At 35.9% G+C, this 26,585-nt stretch overlaps 1 protein-coding gene across 2 annotated transcripts in view; it reads left to right on the top strand.

Moving 5' to 3' along the window:
- ZC2HC1A (zinc finger C2HC-type containing 1A) overlaps positions 1 to 26,585 on the top strand; it is a 53,589-nt gene that overhangs the window by 14,012 nt on the left and 12,992 nt on the right. For both annotated transcript variants that reach the window (XM_030795137.1, XM_030795136.1), the window contains exons 4-7: positions 6,556 to 6,697; positions 8,769 to 8,917; positions 16,661 to 16,760; positions 17,671 to 17,770. In XM_030795137.1, the coding sequence (XP_030650997.1) occupies positions 6,556 to 6,697; positions 8,769 to 8,917; positions 16,661 to 16,760; positions 17,671 to 17,770 (491 nt within the window). The remainder of the gene's footprint in view (positions 1 to 6,555; positions 6,698 to 8,768; positions 8,918 to 16,660; positions 16,761 to 17,670; positions 17,771 to 26,585) is intronic.

Here is a 26,585-nt window from a genome sequence, read left to right as displayed (position 1 = left end):
ATGCTTCTGTTCACTGTAAAATGGTGATAGTAGTAGTATTTATCTTGTGTGGTTATTGTAGGGATTACATAAGATTATCCATGGTGATTTCAATGAATATTAGTCATCCTGTTTCTTTTATAAGGAATTGGGGTTGTGAACTTAAAAATTGAATTTTAGAAAAAAGCAAAGTAAAAACCATTGCTTTGTATTAAGTGGTTTATTGCCTTGTTACCTAAAACTGTGGCCCACAGAGCAGTGATAGTGGCAGTATTTGGAAACTTGTTAGACATACAGAATCTCAGCCTTCTCCCAAACATACTGAATTAGAATCATTTTAAGAACATCCTTGGGTGAGTCATATGCACATTAAAGTTTGAGAAGCAGTGTCTTAGAAGATTTGAATGTTGTAAGTGTAGTTCTTAATATATTTACCTGTATCAAGAAAATCCTACAAAATCGTAAGCAGAGTGGGGCAAAGCAACTACAAACTTCATTTTTGGAAAAACAAAAGGTAGGCATAATTCATAGATTATCAAATATACGTAAGGACTGCCCCAAAGCAGTTGAAATCCAGGAGAAATTACCCATAAGAGGAGGTATAGGAAATTGCTTGGGGGTCTGTGGCTGGATTCTGGAAATCTGCTACCTTAAAGTTGAGGGGTTTCCTCATCTTAAAAATGATTCCTTAAAGGTGAGAGATCTTATCAGATAGTATCTTCATCTCTTGTTTAGTATAGCCAAGGCAGAAACTGGGAGGAGCTGTAGGAATTTGGATAGCTACCAGCTGGAATGAGCAGGGCTGAAATTGTATAAAAGCCAGGAGGGAGAGAATGGTGGGAGTAGGAACAGAGAGTTGAGGAGGCCTAGTGGCAGAGGCCTTTAGAGAACATTAGTGAAAATGCCTTTCCTGAAGATGAGGGGCCTAACCTAAAAGACTGTGACCTTTTTTTTTTTGAAGTGGTTCTCATAGGATCTGAGGGAAGCAGGGTGTAATTACACAGAGAGGCCTTATTTGTAGCAACTAGTCTGAATCTGTTGCAACAGAGAGGAGAGCTGCTGGTTTGTATAGCTACCGTGGGCCTCTCCTCCCTAAAACTTCTTGCAAATAGCTGTACCAGGAATTTTATGCTGAATAGTAGAAATGAATAAAAGTGATGAATAATAGAAAATATATTAGCTCAGCATTGATAAAAGATACTATGAGAAAAAAGGTAGAAAAGAACAGCAAAACTTATCAGTAGATGAATAATAATCATAGAGCAGATGAATGTTGTGATCAGATATTTTGCTATAAAATAAGAAACTTTAAAGAGTCAGTAATCTCAAACATCTAAATTTGCTGACATTTAAGATTTTTGCATTTATATTAATCAGAGAAGTAGGTATGTAATTCTTTTTGTCAAGAGTTTTGCTGCTCTCAGAACACTGTTTGGAAAATTGTTTCATTGTTTTCTATTCTCTGAAAGAGTTTGTGTAATATTGATGCTAGATTTTTCTTATATGTCTACAAAAATTAAAAATTAAAGTTAGCTGAGCCAGGAGGTTTCTTTGTGGGAAGGAAAATATTTTCTAAAATAAGTGACATTTTGATTTTATATTTGTTCTGGTATCTGTTTTGTTGTGTTTTCCAAGGACATTGCCCATTTTGTCATAATTATTAAATTTATTGGCATACAGTTTCTTTATAATATCTTCTTGTCTTTCTCATATTTGTGTATTATTTTTCATTCCTTCATAATTTGAGTTCTCTTTTTTCCTTTTTGTTTCTTTTTCTTTTTCTTTTTTTTTTTTTTTTCAAGGATCTTACTATGTTGACCAGGCTGGTCTTGAACTCCTGGCCTCAGGTGATTTCTCCCACTTTCACCTCCCAAAATGTTGAGATTACAGGCATGAGCCATCATACCCAGCCATCTTTTAAGGTTCCATCTTTTGACTTTGTGGATTCAACACCTAATTCTTGATTTTAAAAATATAGACATAATAGGAATAGTTGGGTATCTCAATAATATTACAAAATAAATCTCTGTAGCATGTGAGCCAGCATCATGTTTAGTGGAGGACACTAGAGGCAGTTCCAATTAAAATCAAAGAGAAGGTTAAACTGTAACAATACCATAAGTGCCAGCCAATACAGTTAGATAAGAAGAAGGAATTAGATGCATAGATGTATTAGTCCATTTTCCTACTGCTATTAAGAAATACTGGAGACTGGGTAATTTACAAAGAAAAAGAAGTTTAATGGACTCACAGTTCCATGTGGCTGGGGAGGCCTCACATCATGGTGGAAGGTGAAGAAGGAACAAAGTCACATCTCACATGGCAGCAGACAAGAGCAGGGGAACTTCCCTTTTTAATGAAACCATCAGATCTTGCAAGACTTATTCACTAGCACGAGAACAACACAGGAAAAACCTGCCCTCGTGATTCAATTACCTCCCAATGGGTTCCTCCCACAACCTGTGGGGATTATGAGAACTACAATTCAAGATGAGATTTGTATGGGGACACAGCCAAACCGTATCATTCCATCACTGGCCACTCCCAAATTTCATGTCCTCACATTTCAAAACCAATCATGCCTTCCCAACAGTCCCCCAAAGTCTTAACTCATTTCAGCATTAACTCTAAAGTCCACAGTTCAAAGTCTCATCTGAGACAAGGCAAGTTTCTTCTGCCTGTGAGTCTCTAAAATCAAAAACAAGTTAGTTACTTCCTAGGTACAATAGGGATACAGGCATTGGGTAAATACACCCATTCTAAGTTGGAGAAATTGGCCAAAACAAAGGGGCCACAGGTTCCATGCAAGCCTGAAATCCATGAGGGCAGTCATTAAACCTTAAAGCTCTGAAACGATTTCCTTTGACTCCATGTCTCACATCCAGGTCATGCTGGTTCAAAAAGTGGGCTCCCATGGCCTTGGGCAGATCTGCCCCTTTGTCTTTGCAAGGTACAGCCCCCGCCCCCCCTCCTGGCTGCTTTCTTGGGCTGGCAGGTTTCTGGTGGAAGAAATTTCTGGGGAGCAAAGCATTCAAGAGGAAGCAGAACATATAAGTTTGGAAAATTTGCAGCCTAACGATGTAACAGAAAAGAAAAATCCATTTTCTGGGGAGAAATTCATGGCTGCTGCAAAAATTTGCATAAGTAACAAGTAATGGAATGGTAATCACCAAGACAAAAGGAAAAATGCCTCCAGGGCATTTTTAGATACCCAACTATTCCTATTATAGTGTCTGCAACTTTTCCAGGCACACAGTGCAAGCTGTTGGTGGATCTACCATTCTGGGGTCTGGAGGATGGTGGCCCTCTTCTCACAGCAACACTAGGCATGCCCCAGTGGGGCCTCTGTGTGGGGACTCCAATCTCTTATTTCCCTTCTGCAGTGCCCTAACAGAGGTTCTCCATGAGGGCCCCACCCCTGGAGCAAACTTATTCGTGGACATCCAGGTGTTTCCATACATTCTCTGAAATCTAGACAGAGGCTCCCAAAACTCAACTCTTGATTTCTATGCACCTGCAGGCTCAACACCATGTGGAAGCTGCCATGGCCTGGGGCTTGCACCTCTGAAGCCATGGCTCAACTTGTACCTTGGCCCATTTTAGCCATGCCTGGAGCAGCTGGGACGCAGGGCACCAAGTTGCTAGGCTGCACACCGTAGGGGGGCCCTGGACCTGGCCTAGGAAACCATTTTTCCCTTCTAGGCCTCTGAACCTGTGATGGGAGGGGCTGCCATGAAGGTCTCTGATGTGCCCTGGAGGCATTTTTCCTTTTGTCTTGGTGATTACCATTCCATTACTTGTTACTTATGCAAATTTTTGCAGCAGCCATGAATTTCTCCCCAGAAAATGGATTTTTCTTTTCTGTTACATCGTTAGGCTGCAAATTTTCCAAACTTATATGTTCTGCTTCCTCTTGAATGCTTTGCTCCCCAGAAATTTCTTCCACCAGAAACCTTAAATCATCTTTCCCAAGTTTAAAGCCACAGATCTCTATGGCAAGAGCAAAATGCTGCCAGTCTCTTTGCTAAAGCATAACAAGAATCACCTTTGCTCCATTTCCCAACAAGTTCTTCATCTCCATCTGAGACCACCTTAGCCTGGACTTTGTTGTCCATATCGCTATTAACATTTTGGTCAAAGCCATTCAACAAGTTTCTAGGAAGTTCCAAACTTTCCCACATTTTTCTGTCTTCTGAGCCCTCCAAACTGTTTCAGCCTCTGCTTGTTACCCAGTTCCAAAGTTGCTTACACATTTTGGGGTATCTTAATAGCAGTACCCCACTCCACCAGTACCAACTTACTGTATTAGTCTATTTTCATACTGCTATGAAGAAATACCTGAGACTGGGCAATTTATAAAGAAAAAGAGGTTTAACAGACTCAGTTTCACATGTCTGGGGAGGCCTCACAATCATGGTGAAGGTGAGGGAGAATCAAAGGCACATCTTACATGATGGCAGGCAAGAGCGTGTGTGCAAGGGAACTGCCCTTTGTAAAACCATCAGATCTCATGAGACTTATTCACTGTCATGAGAACGGCATGGGAGAAACCTGTCCCCATGATTCAATTACCTCCCACCGAGTATCCCCCATAACAGGGGTAGATTATGGGAGCTACAATTCAAGATGAGATTTGGTTGGGAACACAGCCAAACTATGTCAATAGATATTTGAAAAGACTGGGTAAAGTCATCTTTTTTTAGAAGATATGATATACCTGGAAAACCCAAGAGAATTAAGTAGGAAATTACTACAAACAATAGGAGTAAAGGGAAGTAATGTGGTAGGTTACTATGCAAAAATAACTAAGCTTCATATACTCAGCAAACAGGCTCTTGAGACATAACAATGAGGAAAGGACCCTCTGCAAAAGAACAACACAAAGTGTGAAATATTTAGGAATAAACTTTATAATAAGGATACAAGACTTCCACAAAGAAAAAAAAATACTACTGAAAGATAAAAATGAACTGTTTTTCAAATGGAAATATATCCCATATTCTTGTATAGGTAGACTCAACCTAATAAAGATTTTAAGTTTCTCAACTTGTTTATAAATGTGATTCTTAATTTTTAAAAATTAGGCAAGTTGATTCAAAAGTTTGCATTGAAAAATTTATATACATGAACAACTAGGAAAAGATTTAAAAAGCTTAATAAAATATTACCCTATCAGATATTAAAATATAACGTCTCAATATTGAAAATACTGGTGCTAACACAGGATAGTCAGAACCGTGGAATGGAAGAGAAGTTCAGAAATAGGCCCAAATTCAGAAAGGAATTTAGTGTATTATACAGGTGTTACTTCAATTCTGTTGGGGGAGGGGCAGGGAAGGGAGAGTCACTAAAGGATAGGACAACTGCATAGCCATGTTAAAAAAAAAAAGCAAAATTTGATTCAATTTGTCACTCCACACAGCAGGATAAATTCCACATGAATAAAATACTTAAGAAATTTTAATTGAAACTGGAAGTTGTAGAAGTAAACATGGGAAAATTTTATTTTTCCTTGGTATGAGGTTGAACCTGGCTAATGCAGATCCAGAGGCCATAAAAGATCAGTAAATTAAACTGTAATTAAAAAATAATTATGCATAGTAAAAGACGACCCATAGACAAAGTCAAAAGACAGATTATTGGTGGGAGGGAGGGAATAGTTTCCTATAAAAAATTACTAGAAATACTACATTAAAGGCCAATAACTCAACAAATAAGCTGACCAGGAGTATAAATAGTCTACAGTAAAGGCAATACATTAAATGATTCTTAATAATTTAAAAAGGTGCCCAGTCTCAATCATTATAAGAGAAAATCCAATTAAATCCACAAAGTGAGGACTATTTTTCATATTTCTAATCGGTTCAAAACCCAAATGATAGATAATATACTCTGTTAGAGGATCTGTGGGAAAACAGGGAAATACACTGTCTTAGTCTCTTTTCTGCTGCTATAATAGAATACCACAAACTGGGTAATTTATAAAGAAATGTATCTTTCAACAGTTCTGGGGGTTGGGAAGTCCAGGAGCATAGTGCTAGCATCTGGCGAGGGCCTTCTTGCTGCATAATCCCATGACGGAAGGGCAGGTGTGCATGTGAAACAGAAAAAGTGGGGTCCAAACTTACTCTTTTATCAGGAACCCACTCCCTCAATAACTAATCTGCTACTGGGATAATGGCATTAATCCATCATGAGGGTGGAACTGTAATGGACTTAATAACCTTTCAGATGTCCCCACTTGGTAATACTGTTATAATAGCAATTACATTTTAACATGAGTTTTGGAGGGAACATTCAACCACAGCAACAGTCTTAGTGGGAGGATAAATAGATGTAACACCCACAGAAGGCAGTTTACTAGTGTCTTTCGCAGTGAGACTTGCATTAAGAAATTGAATATAAAATTGCAATGTAGCTGCATAGAGTTTCTCTTTAAAATTATAAATTTGAGAAGGATATCATTTAAGGACTTCTGATAAGAGAACATTTAAAATGATACGGAATTATCTGATGTTTTATTTCAATATACTAAAAAGATACTGTTTGTTTATTTGTTTGTTTATTTTTTTGTAGCCAGAACCACCAAAGAAACCATCTAATTGGAGAAGGAAACATGAAGAATTCATTGCTACCATAAGAGCAGCTAAAGGCCTTGATCAGGCTCTCAAAGAGGGTGGCAAACTTCCTCCTCCTCCTCCACCTTCTTATGATCCTGGTATTTGGAATATTGTTGACAGAAATGTTCATGTGAAAAGAAAATAATGATAGAGTTTTTATAAATTTTAACTTGTTAAGCTTAACTTATAATCATGGAGTCTTATGAGGCATAACCTTTAAATGCTTTGGTGTAAAATGGTGGTGGTAATCTAGTCATGTAGGCTTATAAAGACATTAATTTGGAACATAGAAGTGTGAAGTGTATTATGTTTTTATTTTAATACTTTTATTTAAACATAAGGCATCATAATATCATTTAAAAATTATTATAGTAACTATTAAATGTGAGTATTCCAGGAAATATTTTAACCATGCTCACTGCGGATTGAAATGTAGTCATTCAGTAGGAGTCGTATAATTATGTTGCCTGGTTCCTTGGTGTCTTCTCATCTGAGATTGATAAAAAAAAATCATAATTTTCCTAAAATGTATAATTCATGTGGCTCGACTACATTTATGCCTTAAATTTGTATATTGTTAAATTTTTTTTCATTGAGCAGATAAAAGTTGCTTGATTCATTGTTATTAAAAGCAAAGCAAGATTTTTGCAACCCTGTATGAGTTACTGAGATACTGAAAGACTTAAAGTGACAAAGTTGACATTTTGACATTCCTTATTAGAGCAGCCTAAAGAGGTTGTTAATGTAACAGGGTAGCCACATTAATACTATGTTAGTACTCTAGATTGGGATTTATTTTCTAACAAAGAGAAAGTTCTTTAGCAAATCTAGATATGATCGTTTTTGACATTTTATTGTAGAGGAGAGATATAGTATATCTATAGATATAGTAAATATCTTAGATTTTATATGCCACAAGGTTTCTGTTGCAACAAATAAGCTGTAGACAATATGTAAATGAATGAGCATGGCTGTGTTTCCTTAACACTTCATTTACAAAGACAGGCAACAGGCAGGCTGGATTTGGCCCATGGGCCATACTTTGGGAAACCCTGTTCTAGAGTATTAATAATTAACTTACATGAATGAATGTTTCTGGTATGCTTCAACTGATCCTGGGTCTCTTTTAATACTACCTTTATTTTCTTCATGAACTTGAGTTTTCTCTCTGCTTTGAAGATATTTAGATATTGTGTCTTAACTCTACATAGCTACATTTCTCATGTCTAATATAAGAGAGTGAGAGGGTACCAGTTCTTCAGGATCATTTGGGCTTTAGAAGTTTTTTTAATCTTTTGGGGCTGACAAAAACAGCTTATTTCTTTGTTATGAGAGGTTTAAGACCTACTCCAGTAGTAAGCAGGACAAATTTTTGAGCTGCAGATGAATATAAATTGAAAAGGGCAAACTCTCTATCAAAAAGTAAACCTGTTAAAGTAAATTGTAAACCTGTTAAATTAAGATTCTTTTTTGACACTACTAAATTTTTACATTTATTCCCAGTGTCTCATTTAGTTATTTTACAATGCTACAAAATATGGTTCTGGAATAATTTCAAAAGAAGTTTAATTTACAGTATGCTTTGCATTTTGGGGAGATATTTTATCTTGGAAACATTTGATGTTTCTTAAATTTGAATTATGTCAGTGAGATATATTTTAATCACTTCTTCCATCTGTTGGGACTTTTAAGAGAAAATAGCACTTTAAAGATAAGTAAACTATTTCTTGACAGTTTTCCATTTGATAAAATAAAAAATTTTAATAGATGAGCCTGTATTTTAAAATATATTTTAATGTCACATATTATTACTTCCTAACTAGTCTGCTATATAAAGTATGTATCCATTATAAATGAAAACATAAAGGCAAAAAAGAAATAATGTCTCTCCTCTGCTTACTCTTTTGTACTAAGGATTTATCTTTTGTTCTTTTTCCTTCACACATTTGATTCAAAGCTAGGAGAAAATTGGAATTCATGTACCAGCAGACTTTTTTTTTTAAGTCTTTACTAAGTTTAGACAAGTCAAACTGGGTAGTTATAAGGATATGGGAGTTTTTGCTTATCAGATGTTATTACTTACATTTTTTGATTGACTCTGCATAAGATTTTTTAATGTCTGTTTCAAGTACTATGCTATTAATCTGTATCTGTTTTTATCTGTTATAGATTATATTCAATGTCCATATTGTCAGAGGAGATTCAATGAAAATGCAGCTGATAGACATATAAATTTCTGTAAAGAACAGGCAGCACGCATTAGTAATAAAGGGAAATTTTCTACAGATACCAAAGGAAAACCAGCTTCTCGGACACAGGTGATAATTTCAGTTTTAATAATTGCTATTAATGAGAAAATGGCTCATGGACATTCATAGTTTATTGTTTATGCTTTTCATGACATTAGACTATATTTTTCTCACCTGCATATATATATATATATAGTTTTATATATATCGTTTTATATATCTATAAAAGTTGTATGCTTTTAGCTCTTATATCTGTAAATCATTTCAAGCTAATTGTGTATAGTGTGAAGTAAGGGGCAATTGTTCCTTTTTTTCTATGTGGATATCCTATTGTCTTAGCATGTTTTATGTATATAAAATATATAAAAAACACTATATATATGTGTACATGTTTTTAGATTATCGAGTGAAAGACCTTGTTATATATTCTTGGTCTTTTCTCAGATATATATTAAGAATATTTTCTCCCATCATGTGACTGGGCTTTTCATTTTCTTAAGGATGTCTTTTGAAGAGCAAAAATTTTAAAATGTGATTAAGTCCAATTTATTAATTCTTTATGATTTATGCTCCTTATGTTGTATCAAAGAAATCTTTGCCTATACTAAGATTGCAAAGATTTTTCTCCCATGTCTTCTATAAGTTTTATGCTTTTAGTAAATCATTTCAGGCTAGTATTTGTGTATAGTGTGAAGTAAGGGGCAGTTTTTCCTTTTGTTTTCTATGTGGACATTCTATTGTTTTAGCATGATTTGCTTAAAGGGCTTTTCTTTCCCTGATGAATTGCTGAGGCACCTTGGTTGGAAATCAGTTGAATATAAATGTATGGGTTTATTTCAGGACATGCTGTTCTGTTCCACTGATTTATATCCCTGTCCTTTAGTCAATACTGCATTATCACTATACTGAATAGTGAACCTTAATAAGTCTTAAAATCAAGTAGTCTAAATTTTCCTACTTGAATTCCCTTTAGAATTTTCTTTGGCAGCCGAGTGCGGTGGTTCACACCTGTAATCCCAGCACTTTGGGAGGCCGAGGTGGGCAGATCACGATGTCAGGAGATCAAGACCATCCTGGCTAACACAGTGAAACCCCATCTCTAATAAAAATACAAAAAATTAGTCAGACATGGTGGCAGGCGCCTGTAGTCCCAGCTACTTGGGAGGCTGAGGCAGGAGAATGGCATGAACCCGGGAGGAGGAGCTTGCAGTGAGCCTAGATCACGCCACTGCACTCCAGCCTGGGTGACAGAGTGAGAGACTGTCTCAAAAAAAAACAAAAAAACAAACAAAAAAAAAACTTTGGCTATTCTTTATTTACATTTGTATATACATTTTATAATTGACTTGTCAACATCTACAAAAAATGACTTCTAGCATTTGACTGAGATTATATTAAATTCATAAATCAATTTGAGGAGAATTGACATTTTAACAATATTGAATTGTTCAGTTCATGAACCTGTTATATTTTCTGATCATTTAGGTTTTATTTTAGCAGTGTTTTGTAGTTTATATTGTATAGGTCATACACATATTTTGTTAGATTTTTCCAAGTATATCATGTATTTGGATGATCTTATAAATGGAATTTTATTTTATTTCATTTTTAGTTGTTTTTTGCTCATTTAGAAAAACTGAATTTTTGTATATTAATCTTATGCCCTGCTATTTTCCGAAATTCATTTACTAATAATAGTCTTCTTGTAGATTTCTTAGGACTTTTCTATGTATACAGTCATGTCACCTGTAAATAAGGACAGTTTTATTTTCTTCCCTCCAACCTTTTGGCTTTTATTTCTTTTTTTGTGATTTACTACATGGGCTAGACTAATGTTGAGTAGAGGTGATGAGAGTGGACCTCCTTGCCTTGTTTTTCTGTTCTTAGGTGAAAAGCATTGTTTTTCACCATTGTGTATGATGTTCCATCAGTTACTGAGGGAAATATGTTAAAATTATGACTTTTCTTACATTTCTTTTTAGTTTTGCCAGCTTTCGATTCAAAATTTTGAATTTCTCTTATTGTTAGCATATGCATTTATAAATTGTTACGTCTTCCCCATTTATGGACGCTTTTATCGTTATAAAGTGTTCCTTTTTGTCTGTGGCAATATTCGTTGTGTTGCAGTATGTTTCATATGATAAGAATATAGCCATTTTAACATAATTATGCTCACTTCTTTTCTCTCTATTCCTTAACTTATATATGTGTTTTGTCATTGCTATAATTGGTTTTTGTATTTCTTTTTTTAAAATCAAATCTAGTAACTACATATTGTTGGTCAAATTGCCTGTCATTTACATTTGATGCAGTTATTGATTTGGTTATGTTTAGGTCTGCCATCTGTTTTCTCCTTTTGCAATTTTTTTAAAATTTATCATTTCTTTTCCCTTTTGTCTTCATAAGATTTCATTTTCTTTTTTGGCTTTCCAGCTGTAACTCTTTGCATTTTTTAAAAGTGATTGCTCTAGGAATAAAAAATGCATCTTTAACTTACCCATATCTATGGATATTTTCATTTACCTCTGACGGGTTTGTGCTATTGTTTCATTATGTAACTCTAGACATTATAAGCCTATCAGTACTCTTGATGTGTATTGTTATACTTACTGCCTTATTTATATATTTATTGAAATTGTAAATGTGCAGATTATAGTTGTATATATTTATGGGGTACAAAGTGATATTATGATTCATGGATATAATGTGGAATGATTAAATCAAGCTAATTAACATACTTACCATTTTTTGTGGTAAGAGCATTTGAAAATTTTTTCTCTTTGCAATTTTGAAAGGTATAATATATTATCATTTACTTTATTTACCATGCTGTGCAGTATATCTCAAAATAAAAACCACAACAAAAACTTACCCCTTTGACCATCATCATCTCCTTGTTCTTTCCCCCCTTTCCCCCTCCCTTTAGCCTCTGGTAACTACCATTCAGTTCTCTGCTGCTTAGAGTTCCATTGTTTTAGATTCTACATGTAAGTGAGTACATGTGGTATTCATATGCCTGTGCCTGGCTTAATTTCTCCAATTCCAATCCCTATAGTTCAGTCTTATTTATTATTACTATTTTTTAATCCTTAACTATTAAATCTTCCACCTGTGTTCATTTGCAGTTAGTTTCTGTTGACTTGACATTTTTGCTAAATATGGATCATGTTTTCTCTTTCTTTGCTAGTAATGTTTGGTTGAAAACTAGACATGACATGGTAGGTAATATATATCAATTTCTGTTTTATTCTTTTGCAAAGTGTTTTTATTTTCTTTCCTTTTTTGGGCGGGGAGCAGTAAGGACGTCTAAGTGTAGGTGGTTAAATCCAGGGTGTACAGTGTAGGTTTTCCAGTAGTTTCCGGTAGTCTCTTTCGTTGTAATTGCTGCTGCCTGTAGAATGGTTATATACCCACTTCACTCCAACATTGAGCTTGTAATTCTTTTTTTTTATTATACTTTAAGTTTTAGGGTACATGTGTACAATGTGCAGATTTGTTACACATGTATACATAAGCCATGTTGGTGTGCTGTACCCATTAACTCGTCATTTACATTAGGTATATCTCCTAATGCTATCCCTTCCCCCTCCCCCCACCCCACAACAGGCCCCGGTGTGTGATGTTCCCCTTCCTGTGTCCAAGTTTTCTCATTGTTCAATTCCCACCTATGAGTGAGAACATGCAGTGTTTGGTTTTTTGTCTTTGCGATAGTTTGCTGAGAATGAAGGTTTCCAGCTTCATCCATGTCCCTACAAAGGACATGAACTCATCATTTTTTATGGCTGCGTAGTATTCCATGGTGTATATGTGCCACATTTTCTTAATCCAGTCTATCATTGTTGGGCATTTGGGTTGGTTCCAAGTCTTTGCTATTGTGATTAGTGCTGCAATAAACATACATGTGCATGTGTCTTTATAGCAGAATGATTTATGCTCCTTTGGGTATATACCCAGTAATGGGATGGCTGGGTCAAATGGTATTTCTAGTTCTAGATCACTGAGGAATCACCACACTGACTTCCACAATGGTTGAACTAGTTTACAGTCCCACCAACACTGTAAAAGTGTTCCTATTTCTCCACATCCTCTCCAGTACCTGTTGTTTCCTGGCTTTTTAGTGATCGCCATTCGAACTGGTGTGAGATGGTATCTCATTGTGGTTTTGATTTGCATTTCTCTCATGGCCAGTAATGAGCATGTTTTCGTGTGTCTTTTGGCTGCATTAATGTCTTCTTTTGAGAAGTGTCTGTTCATATCCTTCACCCACTTTGTGATGGGGTTGTTTGTTTTTTTCTTGTAAATTTGTTTGAGTTCTTTATAGATTCTGGATATTAGCCCTTTGTCAGATGAGTAGATTGCAAAAATTTTCTCTCATTCTGTAGGTTGCCTGTTCACTCTGATGGTAGTTTCTTTTGCTGTGCAGAAGCTCTTTAGTTTAATTAGATCCCATTTGTCAATTTTGGCTTTTGTTGCCATTGCTTTTGGTGTTTTAGACATGAAATCCTTGCCCATGCCTATGTCCTGAATGTTATTGCCTAGGTTTTCTTCTAGGGTTTTTATGGTTTTGGGTCTAACATGTAAGTCTTTAATCCATCTTGAATTAATTTTTGTATAAGGCGTAAGGAAGGGGTCCAGTTTCAGCTTTCTACATATGGCTAGCCAGTTTTCCCAGCACCATTTATTAAATAGGGAATCCTTTCCCCATTTCTTGTTTTTGTCAGGTTTGTCAAAGATCAGATAGTTGTAGATATGTGGCATTATTTCTGAGGGCTCTGTTCTGTTCCATTGGTCTATATCTCTGTTTTGTGTTTTTAATTTCTTGCAGTTGGCTGGCTATTTTTCTAATTTACTATTTTTTATAGTTTGTAATTTTCCATTAATATTTTCATAGTTGTCTCCTATTTCTTTAAATGTAGTACTCATAATTGTTTGTAATGTGTGTCTGATAATTATAGCAGTATCAGGTGACTTGTATGGATACGTTCCTTGTTTTTTTTCTCATTCAGTTTCCTTATATCCTTATTTCCCTGACTATTACTGACCTTTGCTGCTTGTTACAAGTAAAAAGATATTCATGATTATCATTCATGCCTTCTTCCAGAGAAGATGTGTGCTTATTCCTTTTAGGTATCTATGAGTTGTATCAGTCTGGAAACATCTGAAATTAAATTATTGGCTTAGTTTGCTTGACCAGCCTAATAAAGCAAATTAATACAGCAAATCCATGTGATGTTCAGGTCATTACAATCTCATATGGTTTGGCCTGGAAATTTCTTCTTTTCCTCTCATTTGACATTCAGTGCTATTACAATGATTTTTTATTCTTTCCTGAGCATTTTTAGTTGTTAATTGAAAGGTTGGTCTAAATAGTAAATTCTACCATTTTGTCAGAAATGGATGTCCTACAAGTTCTTTAGACTTTTTCCAATTTCATTAGTCATTAGTCTTTGTATAAATATTTTTGTAAGGAAATGTATGAGATTTGTGAGCAGCATAAAAACACAAAATAATAATTACTAAATAATAATGAATGAAAGAAATATGTTGAATGTAATTGTATAAAATCATTTCATTCTCCTGGTCATTAAAATGGGTTTATACAAAATTATTGGTTGATAGAGTCATTCTGAAAGTCTTCATAATAGCACACAAAACTGTTGATTGATAGAGTCATTCTGAAAGTCTTTATATACCAGTAGACTTTCAGCTTAATGTTGTAGAATAGATAGAATATAGCTCAGAAAGGAAGGAGTCAGATTATCTAGGTCAGGGAAACAGCAAGATACTGAGGGGGAGGTGAATGATGTTTTAAACAAGCAGTATTCAGAAAGGAAACTAACCTGACTGGTTCTTGTTGAAAGTAATGGGAAATATTATAGGATATAGATAAGGTTGTTCTAGGTTCTGAATTTTCTCAGAAAACTTAACAATAAAATTTAGTAAAATAGTGGGAAGTCTTATATAGAGAGAGAAAAAGCAAAACATTTTTTGGAGACATGTTCTGCCTAAGTATTTGTAAGCCATTAAGTTGTTAATAATTTCCATTATATACATAAAAATCTTTAGTCTCCATTATGTAATGCTACCAGGGAGCTTTCTGCCTGTGTCCTGCCTAAAGACTTGACCTCTCAATATGTAATAGGCCACATTGGCGCACTTGGTTTATGCTAATCATTTTGCTCTTTTTTGATTGTGTGCACAATTTGAGTGGGTCAACAGTCTTGTTTCCTAATCTGATTTTATTAACTCTGTTTTTATAAACATACCTTTCATAGTTTAACAAATCTTTGTTAGAACTTGTTTTCCCTATTGCTAAAATTTTAAGTCTTTTCTAATGTCTGTCTTTCTCTGTCTGTATGTATATAGTGGCCCAGATGCCCTTTTAAACCAGAAGCACCTCTAAGGTTTTAAAAAATCAGTATCATTATATGGTTCATCTCCCAAAGTCTCATAGACATTTGTTAATTTGAAAGACATTTACTGAAGGTTTTGATTTTCTATTTTTCAGGTGCTGGCATAATACTGCAAAATGTGAATGTTACTTTTTTTGTGGGACCCTTTATCAAGATTTAACTTTTTAAAAATTCACATTTACAGAGTTAGAAGGATATAATGTTTGACTTCAAAATTTGTGTTAGCTAGCTATTTTTGGTAGTAGTGCATATTAAATTTTATATTGATTATTGGTTATAAAATATTTGATTTTTGAAAATGATATTTAAAACCAATTTTTCACATGAAATCTTGATACTGTATTGGGCTACATTCCAAGCACATATGCAAGTATGATTTTCACCTTATGGTTGAAGCATTGGGCTAGAACCAGCATGAGTGTAAATTCCGGCTCTTTTGTGAAGTTGGGGCATAACCGTGGGCAAGTTCATTTCTTGCTATTCAAGCGGGTGATCAGTAAGATACTTTTATATTCAGGTAACTGAGCAAAATTTGGCTCAAAAAGAGAAAGTAAAATAAAATTAATAAAGATGTCTCTTTAGAGGAGTAGAGAAGTATTAAAATCCAAGATAAGCTGAAATATCTTAGGTCGATGCATACTCCATTAATTTAAGATGGTCTGGTGAGAATAGTGAAACAGAATTAGCTCTTTCTCTTCATATCGGGGAAATCCATAAGGCAGCTGTTGTAAAACTTGTTCAGGTAATAGGTCATCTTATGGTTTTTATCAGTAGGAAATATGGCTGAATTATATATATGGAATATAAAACCACATCCAGGAACATATAAAAATCTTGACCTTTAAAGCTGCACCACCAAGTGAGCATCACTAGCTGTTTCTAAGTTTTTCTACTAACGTTACTAATGTTTGTTTGGTGTTTAAAATCTTAACTTTGAGGAAGTATTTTCCATTAGACCTTTTTTCTTTTTCCTGTGAACTGGAAAAGTTGCTGTTAGTTTGTTTTAGCAGTGGAACATCTGAGAGGGAGTCTGTTTTGGAAAACCTTTGAGGTGACATATTTTAATTTATACTTCCTCAATTTGTATAATTCAGTAGCTAATAAAAAGACTGTTCATTTAAGGGAATGTGAGCTGTTTCTTTCCAATTTTTTTTTACTGTAGTGTAATACACGTAGCATAAACTTTACCATCTTAATCGTTTTTAAGAATACAATTCAGTGTATACTTACAAGTGTGTTAATACATTAATGATGTGCAACCATCATCACCATTCATCTCCATAACTCTTTTCATCTTGTAAGACTGAAATCCTAAACCCAAAGAATGTTAAGTTTTGAACCACTGGTTTACAATCCATAATCAAAAAGTGATGTTAATAATTTTTTTTCATTATTTTAGTATAAGCCACCTGTACTTAAAAAGTCAAATTCTCCTGGAACTGCATCATCAGGATCTTCACGATTACCGCAGCCAAGTGGCACTGGCAAAACTGTTGTAGGTAATGATAGCCATAAAGCAACTTGATTTGTTTTTAAAATCATGTTGGCAGAGCAGGAAATAAAGATAGTGGTCTATTCTGGAATATTAAGATAGATTTATAATTAAGAAGAGATGTAGAGGATAAGTAATTGTTTCTGAAAATAAAATAACTTTGAGTAGTTTCTACTTTCAACTTTTTTTTTTTTTTTTTGAGACGTAGTCTTGCTCTGTCACCCAGGTTTGAGTGCAGTGGTGGAATCTCGGCTCACTGCAGCCTCTGCCTCCCGGGTTCAAGTGATTCTCCTGCCTTAGCCTCCCGAGTACCTGGGACTATAGGCGGGTGCCACGATGCCCACCTAATTTTTTGTGTTAATAGAGATGGGGTTTCACCAAGTTAGCCAGGATAGTCTCTATCTCCTGAATATCTCCTGATCCCCCAGCCTGAGCCTCCTAAAGTGCTGAGATTACTGGCGTGAGCCACCGTGGTGCCCAGCCACTTTTTTGTTGTTTTTTTCAGCTTAAATTTTGGCCCCAGATGTTGTTTTTGATGTGTCATCTGTTCAGAATAGTCAGCCCAGTACTTTCTTGATTCTTTGATCCAGCATTTTCCTCTCATTTTACGCTAGCTCTTCATCGCTTTCTGAACTGGGCAATTGTTCATAGTAGACAAATACTTAATAGTTAGAAGAAGATATTGACCACTGACATGTACCTTTATTTATATATAAATTATAAGAAGGAAATTTAGAAATTAGAAATGAAGGATGCTATATGTCATCCTCTGGAAATGCCGTTTAAAAATGTCTTCAGTGAAAACTTGATTTATAGTTAGAAAGATTATTACTAAAGCATTGTTTTCTTTGTTAGATGCTCTGTTTTATGTAACCTTTTTTAGAGTATTGTTAAAAATAATGCTTTTTTATTATAAGGTGTTCCTTCAGGTAAAGTGTCTTCAAGTAGCAGCTCTTTGGGAAACAAACTTCAGACCTTATCTCCCTCTCATAAAGGGATAGCAGCCCCTCATGCAGGGTAAGTCTACATTGGATATAATTATTGGTGGTATATAATTAAATGATATTAAGGTTTTATTATGTTTTGATAATTGCTTTTTCATTAATCTTCATTTCCTAAGTTCATTTGTCCTTTAACATTTTGCTGGTCAGGAGCACACTCACTGCTGTTGAGTATCTAAATTTGTATAACCATTTTAGAAAATAATCTGGTATTAAAAGCCTTAGAAATCGTAGCTTAAATTGAATAATTAAACTTCTGGGAATTTAGTCTAAGGAGATAATTTGAAATGTCGAAGATTTTTATACCAACTATAATTTCCTAAGCACTATGTATCAGGCACTGTGCTAGACATTTTGCATATATTTTTGTTAAAACCACTTCATAATCAAGAGAAAAGAAGATCAGAGAAGCTCAGTTTGCTCAAAGCCACATAGCTGTTAAAGTTAGAAGCAATATATAAATTGGGATCTCTTTGACTGTAAACATTGGACTCTTTTCACGTTTTTATTATAATGTTAGAAATAAATAAAATCACCAAAATGTCTAGCTTTGTTTGAATAGTAAAATATGAAAATCTATAAAGGAATATTTTGCAACTATACTATGTATATAAATTTGAATAAGGTGATTCTGTTAAGAGGAAAACGTTAGCTACTGAACTTCATGTATAGTATGATAGAAACAGTGGGGTGATTCTCTTAATTTAATACTTTTTTATATTTTTCTACAGTTATATTTACATGGCTTTTAGTGAAGTATATAATTAAACTTTCAATAGTTACAGGAAAAATTGTAACAGTGGAGATATTAATATAAAGCCATATATTTTTAGAAATTTACTTATTTTGTATTTTGATAAATCAGAAAATTAAGGGATTGCCACAGGACCATTAGAATGAAGGTGTATGTCTTTACATATACTGGTACAGTTGATTAATGAAATACAGCACACATTATTTTCTTTTTTTAATTTTAACTTTTAAGTTCAGGGATACAAGTGCAGGTTTGTTACATAGGTAAACTTGTGTCATTGGGAGTTTGTTGTATGGATTATTTCATCATCCATGTATTAAGCCTAGTACCCATCAGTTATTTTTTGAAAGGTGTCTGTTCATGTCTGTTGTCCACTTTTTAATGAGATATTTGTTTTTTTCTCATTAAGTTTCTTTTTTTCTTGTATGTTTGTTTTTTCCTTGTAAGTTTGTTTGTTAAATTACAGATCCTGGATATTAGACCTTTGTTGGAGGCATAATTTGCAAATATTTTCTCCCATTCTGTAGGTTGTCTGTTTACTCTGTTGATAGTTTCTTTTGCTGTGCGGAAACTCTTTAGTTTAATTTGAGCCCATTTGTCGATTTGTGTTTTTGTTGCAATTGCTTTTGGCATCTTCATTATAAAATCTTTGCTGCTGCCTATGCCCTGAATGGTATTGGCTGGGTTGTCTTCCAGGGTTTTTATAGTTTTGGGTTTTACATTAGTCTTTAATCCATCTTGTGTTAATTTTTGCATATGGTGGAAGGAAGGGATCCAGTTTCAGTCTTCTGCATATTGCTAGCCAATTATCCCAGCACCTTTTATTAAATAGGGAATCCTTTTTCCATTGCTTATTTTTGTCAGGTTTGTCAAATATTGGATAGTAGTAGGTGTGTGGTCTTACTTCTGGGCTCGCTATTCTGTTCCACTGGTCTGTGTTCCAGCACCATGCTGTTTCGGTTACTGTAGCCCTGTAGTATAGCTTGAAGTCAAGCAGCATGATGCCTCCAGCATTGTTCTTTTTGCTTAGAATTGCCTTGGCTAGTTTGACTCATTTTTTATTCTGTATTAATGTTGAAAGAGTTTTCTCTGGTTCTGTGAAGAATGTCACTGATAGTTTAATGGGAATAGCATTGAATCTATAAATTGCTTTAGGCAGTATTGCCATTTTAACAATATTGATTCTCCCTATCCATGAGCATGGAATATTTTTTCATTTATTTGTATCATCTTTAATTTCTTTGAGCATTGGCTTGTAGTCTTCCTTGTATAGATCTTTCACCTCCCCAGTTACCTGTATTTTTAGGTATTTTATTCTTTTTGTGGCAGTTGTGAATGGGAGTTTGTTCCTGATTTGGCTCTCTGCTTAACTGTTATTAGTGTAGAGGAAGGCTAGTGATTTTTGCACATTGATTTTAGAATCCTGAGACTTTGCTAAAGTTGCTTATCAGGTTAAGAAGTTTTTGGGCTGATAGAGTGGGGTTTTCTAGATACAGGATCATGTCATCTGCCAGCAGGGATAGTTTGACTTCCTCTCTTCCTATTTGGATGCCCCTTTATTTCTTTCTCTTGCCTGATTGCACTGGCCAGAACTTCTAAAACTATGCTGAATAGGAGTGGTGAGAGAGGGCATCTTTGTCTTGTGCCAGTTTTCAAGGGGAATGCTTCCAGCTTTTGCCCATTCAGTATGATGTTGGCTGTGGGTTCGTCATAAATGGCTCTTATTATTTTGAGGTATGTTCCTGCAATATGTAGTTTATTGAGAGTTTTTAATGTGAAGGGATGTTGAATTTTATTGAAAACCTTTTCTTCATCTATTAAGATAATCATGTGGTTTTTGTCTTTAGTTCTGTTGTGATGAATAGCATTTATTGATTTGCATATGCAGAGTCAACCTTGCATCCCAAGGATAAAGCCTGCTTGATCCTGGTGGATAAGCTTTTTGATGTGCTGCTGGATTTGATTTGCTAGTATTTTGTTGAGGATTTTTGCATTGATGTTTATCAAGGTTATTGGCCTGAAGTTTCCTTTTTTGTTGTGTCTCTGCCAGGTTTTGGTATCAGGGTGATGCTGGCCTCATAGAATGAGCTAGAGTTGAGTCCCTCCTCAATTTTTTGGAATAGTATCAGTAGGAATTGTACCAGTTCTTTGTACATCTAGTAGAATTCAGCTGTGAATCCATCTGATCCTGGGCTTTTTTTGGTTGGTAGGCTATTTATTACTGCCTCGGTTTTAGAAGAAATATCCATTTCTTCTAGATTTTCTAGTTTATGTGTATTGAGGTATTCATAATATTCTCTGATGACTTGTATTTCTATGGGGTCAAGTGATAATATCCCTCTTGTCATTTCTGATTGTGTTTATTTGAATGATTTTGTCATTTCTGATTGTGTGTTATTTGTTTATTTACACTAAAAAGAATAAAATAGAGATTTTAGTAGCTAGCAGCCTATATATTTTATCAAATTTTTAAAAAACAGCTCCTAGATTCGTTGATCTTTTGAATGGTTTTTCATGTATCTTCTTCAGTTTAGCTCTGATTTTGACTATTTCTTGTCTTCTGCTAGCTTTGGGATTTGTTCTTGGTTTTCTAGTTCTGTTAGTTGTGATCTTTGGTTGTTAACTTGAGATCTTTCTAACTTTTGATGTGGACATTTAGTCCTATAAATTTCCCTTTCACACTGCCTTAGCTGTGTTCTAGAGATTCTGGTATGTTGTTTCTTTGTACTCTGTAGTTTCAAAGAACTTCCCGATTTCTGCCTTAATTTCATTATTTATCCAAAAATCATTCAGGAGAAGGTTATTCAATATCTATGTAGTTGTAGGGTTTTGAGTTAATTTCTTAATCTTGATTTGTAATATAATTGTTCTGTGGTTTGAGAGAATATTTGTTATGATTTCAGTTCTTTTGCTTTTACTGAGATGTTTTACATTCAATTATGTGATCTATTTTATTTTATTTTATTTTATTATTTTATTTTATTTTAATTTTTATTTTATATTTTATTTTATTTTATTTTATTTTATTTTATTTTATTTTACTTATTTTTGAGATGGAGTTTCACTCTGTTGCCCAGGCTGTAGTGCCGTGGCATGATCTTGGCTCACTGCAACCTCTGCCTCCTGGGTTCAAGCGATTCTCCTGCCTCAGCCTCTCAAGCAGCTGGGATTACAGGGATGTGCCACTACACCTGGCTAATTTTTGTATTTTTGGTAGAGATGGGGTTTCCCCATGTTGGCCAGGCCAGGCTTGAACCCCCAACCTCAGGTCATCTGCCTGTCTCATCCTCCCAAAGTGTTAGGATTACTGGTGTGAGCCACCGCACCCAGCCCATGTGATCAATACAGAACAACTGTATTCTGTTTTTTTAGGGTGGAGAATTCTGTAAATATCTATCAGGTCCATTTGATCCAGTGCTGAGTTCAGGTCCTAAATATATATTTGTTAATTTTCTGTCTTGATAATCTGTCTAATATTGTCAGTGAGGTGTTAAAGTCTCCCACTATTATTGTGTAAGAGTCTAAGTCTCATTGATGGTCACTAAGAACTTGGTTTATGAATCCAAGTGCTCCTGTGTTGGGTACATTTGTATTTAGGATAATTAACTTTTCTTGTTAAATTGAACCCTTTACCATTATGTAATACCTTTTGGTTTTTTTTTTTTTTTAAATCTTTGTTGGTTTAAAGTCTGTTTTGTCAGAAATTAGGATTACAACCCCTGCTTTTTTCTGTTTTCCATTTGCTTGGTAAATTTTTCTCCATCCCTTTATTTTGATCCCATATGTGTCATTGCATGAGATGGGTCTCTTGAAGACAGCATACCAATGGGTCGTGGTTCTTTATCAAAATACTTGCCACTCTGTGTCTTTTAATTGGGTCATTTAGCCCATTTACATTTAAGACTAGTACTGATGTGTGTGGATTTGATCCTGTCATAATGATGCTACCTGGTTGTTTTGCAGACTTGTCTATGTAACTAACTGTTTTATAGTATTACTGGTCTGTGTACTTCATTGTGTTTTTGTAGTGGCTCATAATTGTCTTTTCTTTCCATATTTAGTGCTTCCTTCAGAGCTATTGTAAGGCAGGTCTGGTGGTAACAAATTCCCATAGCAATTGCTGGTCTGAAAAAGGTTTTATTTCTCCTTCACTTATGAAGCTTAGTTTGGCCTGATATGAAATTTTGAGTTGGAATTTCTTTTCTTTAAGAATATTAGCCAGGTATGGTGGCTCACGCCTGTAATCCCAGCGCTTTGGGAGACCGAGGTGAGTGGATCACCTGAGGTCAGGAGTTTGAGACCAGCCTGACCAATGTGGTGAAACCGTGTCTCTATTTAAAAAAAAAATACAAAAATTAGCCAGGTGTGGTTGTGTGCACCTGTAGTCCCAGCTACTTGGGAGGCTGAGGCAGGAGAATTGCTCGAACCCAGGAGGCAGAGGTTGCAGTGAGCCAAGATCACACCATTGTACTCCAGCCTGGGTGACAGAGTGAGATTCCATCTCAAAAAAAAAAAAAAAAAAAAAAGAATGTGAAATATTGGTCCCCAATATCTTCTGGCTTGTAGGGTTTCCACTGAGAGGTCTGCTGTTAGTCTGATGGGCTTTCCTTTGTAGGTGACTTGGCCTTTCTCTCTAGCTGCCTTTAACATTTCTTCTTTCATTTCAGTCTTGGAGAATCTGATGATTATGTGTCTTGTGGATGATCATCTCACGAGTGTCTTACTGGGGTTCTCTACATTTCCTGAATTTGAATGTTGGCCTATCTAGCTAGGTTAGGAAAGTTCTCATGGATGACATCCTGAAATATGTTTTTCAAATTGGTGCCATTCTCCTCATCTCTTTCAGATATACCAGTCAGTCATAGATTTGGTCTCTTTATATAATGTCACACTTCTTGGAGCTTTTGTTCATTCCTTTTCATTCTTTTTTTCTCTATTCTTGTCAGCGTGTCTTATTTCAGAAAGCCAGTCTTCAAGCTCTGAGATTCCTTCTTCGCTTGGCCTCTTCTATTAATACTTGTGATTCCATTATGAAATTCTTGTAGTGTGTTTTTCAGCTTTATCAGGTTAGTTATGTTCTTTTCTATACTGGCTATTTCATCTGTCCACCCCTGCAGTGTTTTATCATGATTTTTAGCTTCCTTTCATTGGATTACAATGTATTGCTTTAGCTCAGTGAACTTCGTTCCTGTCCGTATCCTGAATTCTGCTTCTTTCATTTCAGCTGTCTCAGCCTCAGCCTGATTCTGAGGAGATTCTCAGCCTGATTCCTGTTGGAGAGGTGATACGGTCACTTGGAGGAAAAGAGGGCACTCTGGCTTTTTAAGTTTTCAGCATTCTTATGCTGATTCTTTCTCATCTTTGTGAGCTTACCTAACTTCAGTCTTTGAGGCTGCTTACCTTTGCATGGGTTTGTTTTTTGAACAACTCTGGCCACTTTTCCATAGGGCTGCTTGTGTATGCTGGGTGTCCACTCCAGTCACTAGTCACCTTGGATTTTTCAGTAGCTGGAGGTGTCACCAGTGAAGGTACAAATTAGCAGTGGTAGCAGCCTGCCTCTCCTCCTGGGAGCTTCATTTTAGGGAGGCCTCAAACCTTTGTCAGCCGAAGAACACCTGTGGGTGTGGCTGGAGACTCCAGTTGGGAGGCTCCACCTGGTGATGAGGAGTGGGATTGGGAACCTGCTTAATAAAGCAGTCTGGCCACATTTTCACGGACCACTGTGGTGTGCTGTTGTACCACTTCCACCCCTGGGTCAGCATGGGCTCTCCAAACCCCAGAGACTGAAACTGCTAAGTTGTCCAAACAGCAAAGATAATGGCCTGCACACTCTGTGGGAGTTCTATCCCAGGGACTTTGCAAATCTCTGTAGGCCAGAGAACACCCGCAGGGCTGGCTGGAGGTCCCAGTTGGGAGGTTCTTTCCAGAGAAGAGGGGCAGTATTGGGGATCTACTTAAAGAAGTAGTATGGCCACACTTTCCTAGAGCAGCTGTGCTGTGCTGGGTTACCACTTTTGTCCCATTTGGCTTTCGCTGTCTGTGGGCCAGAGAATACCAGCAGGGATGGTTGGAGGTCCCAGTTGTGAGGTCCTGCTCAGTGATGAGGGAGGGATTGGGAACCTGCTTAACCAGCAGTCTGACCACATTTTGGTAAAGCAGTTGTGCTGTGCTGAGGGATCCTCTCTGCCTCTGGTTGGTTTGTACTCTCCAAAGCCTGCAGAACAGCTGAGTCACCCAAACAGCAAAGATGGCAGGCTGTCCCTTCCCAGGTAGGCTCAAAACTGCTACTGGTGGCTGGCTGGAATTCCAAGCCAGTGGGTCTTATCCTGTGAGGTGTTATGAAAGTGAGACCTGCAGACCATCCCTACTTGGTCCCCTTGATTCAGCCTTTTTCCTAAGGGTATGTATGGGGGTCTAACATCCTGCTTTGCTGGAGTTGCAGTTACTTTTGCTGGGAAGTTTGGAGTTCCTGGGTCTTTGCCTGTGCCCGAGCAGCTGCTTTGCCAAGACTCCCCATATCTGTATGTCAGACTGAAGGCCCTAGTGGAGTGGCTTCACAAGGGCATCTCTTGACCTAAGGGTTGCAAAGATCCATTGGAGAAGCGTGGTTTCCCAGGGTCACATGTTCACTCACCGCGTCCCTGGGCCAGGGAGGTTCCCCTTGCTCTGTGTCACTCCAAGGTGGGCTGTCATCCTGCCTCTCTTTTCTTTGTTCTCCGTGGGTCGAGTTGTTTCCTTGATTAGTCCCAATGCAAGTACATGGATGTTTCAGGTGAAGGTGCTGTATTTACTCGCCCCTTTTCATGTTATTTTCAAGTATAAGTTATATGTGGCTCACATTCATTTTGGTTTTTATGTGGGAAATATATACAAAAATATCTGTCAAATGACAGTAACTACATTTTGCTTCTCAATTCAGACTACACTGAAAATGGAAGACCTAAAGGAATATAATGTAATTATCATTATAGAAAAGGAAAAAAATCAACCAACAATATCTTATGAGTTAAGTGATTTTCCTTATTGTTGTGCTTCCAAAAACAAGAGACAGGCTATCCATAAGAAAGAGACAGATTATCAGTAGATCAGGTAGTTGAAAAGTAAAAAAAAATTATCTTTTAGTGGTAAGAAACTGATCTGATTTATTTTCTTCTCCAATGAGTTGACTCATTGGATGATTAAGTGAAGTATAGACATAGCAATATGTGCTTTAATTTTACAAAGTCATTTTACTGTATCACAGAGAATTGGCCTCCGTGTTAGGTAACAATGTTTGTTCATAGTGTTGTTTATAGTTTCACTTACAGTTGATCATAGATTAAAAGGTGATGTTTTTCAGTATTACTATAGTACTGGCAATTTTATCGGTTAGCAATATTAAATTGTACTGACACAGTATTCCTAGATAGGGTGTGTAAAGTTGGCTGGTATAATGAAGAGAGCTGCTGACCTTGGAGTTAGAAGACTAGGTTTCTGCATCATACTCTGCCGCTAAATAGCTTTGGGCATGTATCTCTTTGTCATGCTGTGACATGTTGTCTGACTGTGACAACATCTGTGACTCTGTTTAGACCTTGACAACTGATCCAAGAAAATCTGACCAACATACCTGATTACTAATGGAAAATACGCTTTTGCTAACAAGCAGAGATTTTGAGTACAATAATTTTGTCAGTTGTGCATTGCTTATAATGCCATGAAGAATACTTATTTTTTGGCTATCCCACATCATATATAACTGTCAATCATATCTGTTCAAATTCTGATTGTCCATTCTGTATAAGATCCTTACAGATTAAAGCAAGGTTTCCAACTACTAGAAAGAGAGCGGTGGAGCTCATTTCTACCAATATATTACTATATTAACTGGAACATTATGTTACTGTATTAAATTAGAACCATTCATAGCTGTCTGTTTAGTGACAGAGTTCCTTCCTTTTTTTTCTTTTTTTTTTTTTTTAAGAATTAGTGAAGTAATGATTTGTTTCTCTTGCTAGATTGTAAGCTCCATGATGACAAAGACTATGTCTGCCTTGCTTCCATTTGTAACTAAAATCTAGCAGAATGCCTAGGCTAA

The sequence above is a fragment of the Nomascus leucogenys genome, chromosome 16 (genome assembly GCF_006542625.1).
Source record: "Nomascus leucogenys isolate Asia chromosome 16, Asia_NLE_v1, whole genome shotgun sequence".
Lineage (NCBI taxonomy): Eukaryota > Metazoa > Chordata > Mammalia > Primates > Hylobatidae > Nomascus > Nomascus leucogenys.
This window is presented reverse-complemented; position numbering and strand designations above follow the sequence as displayed.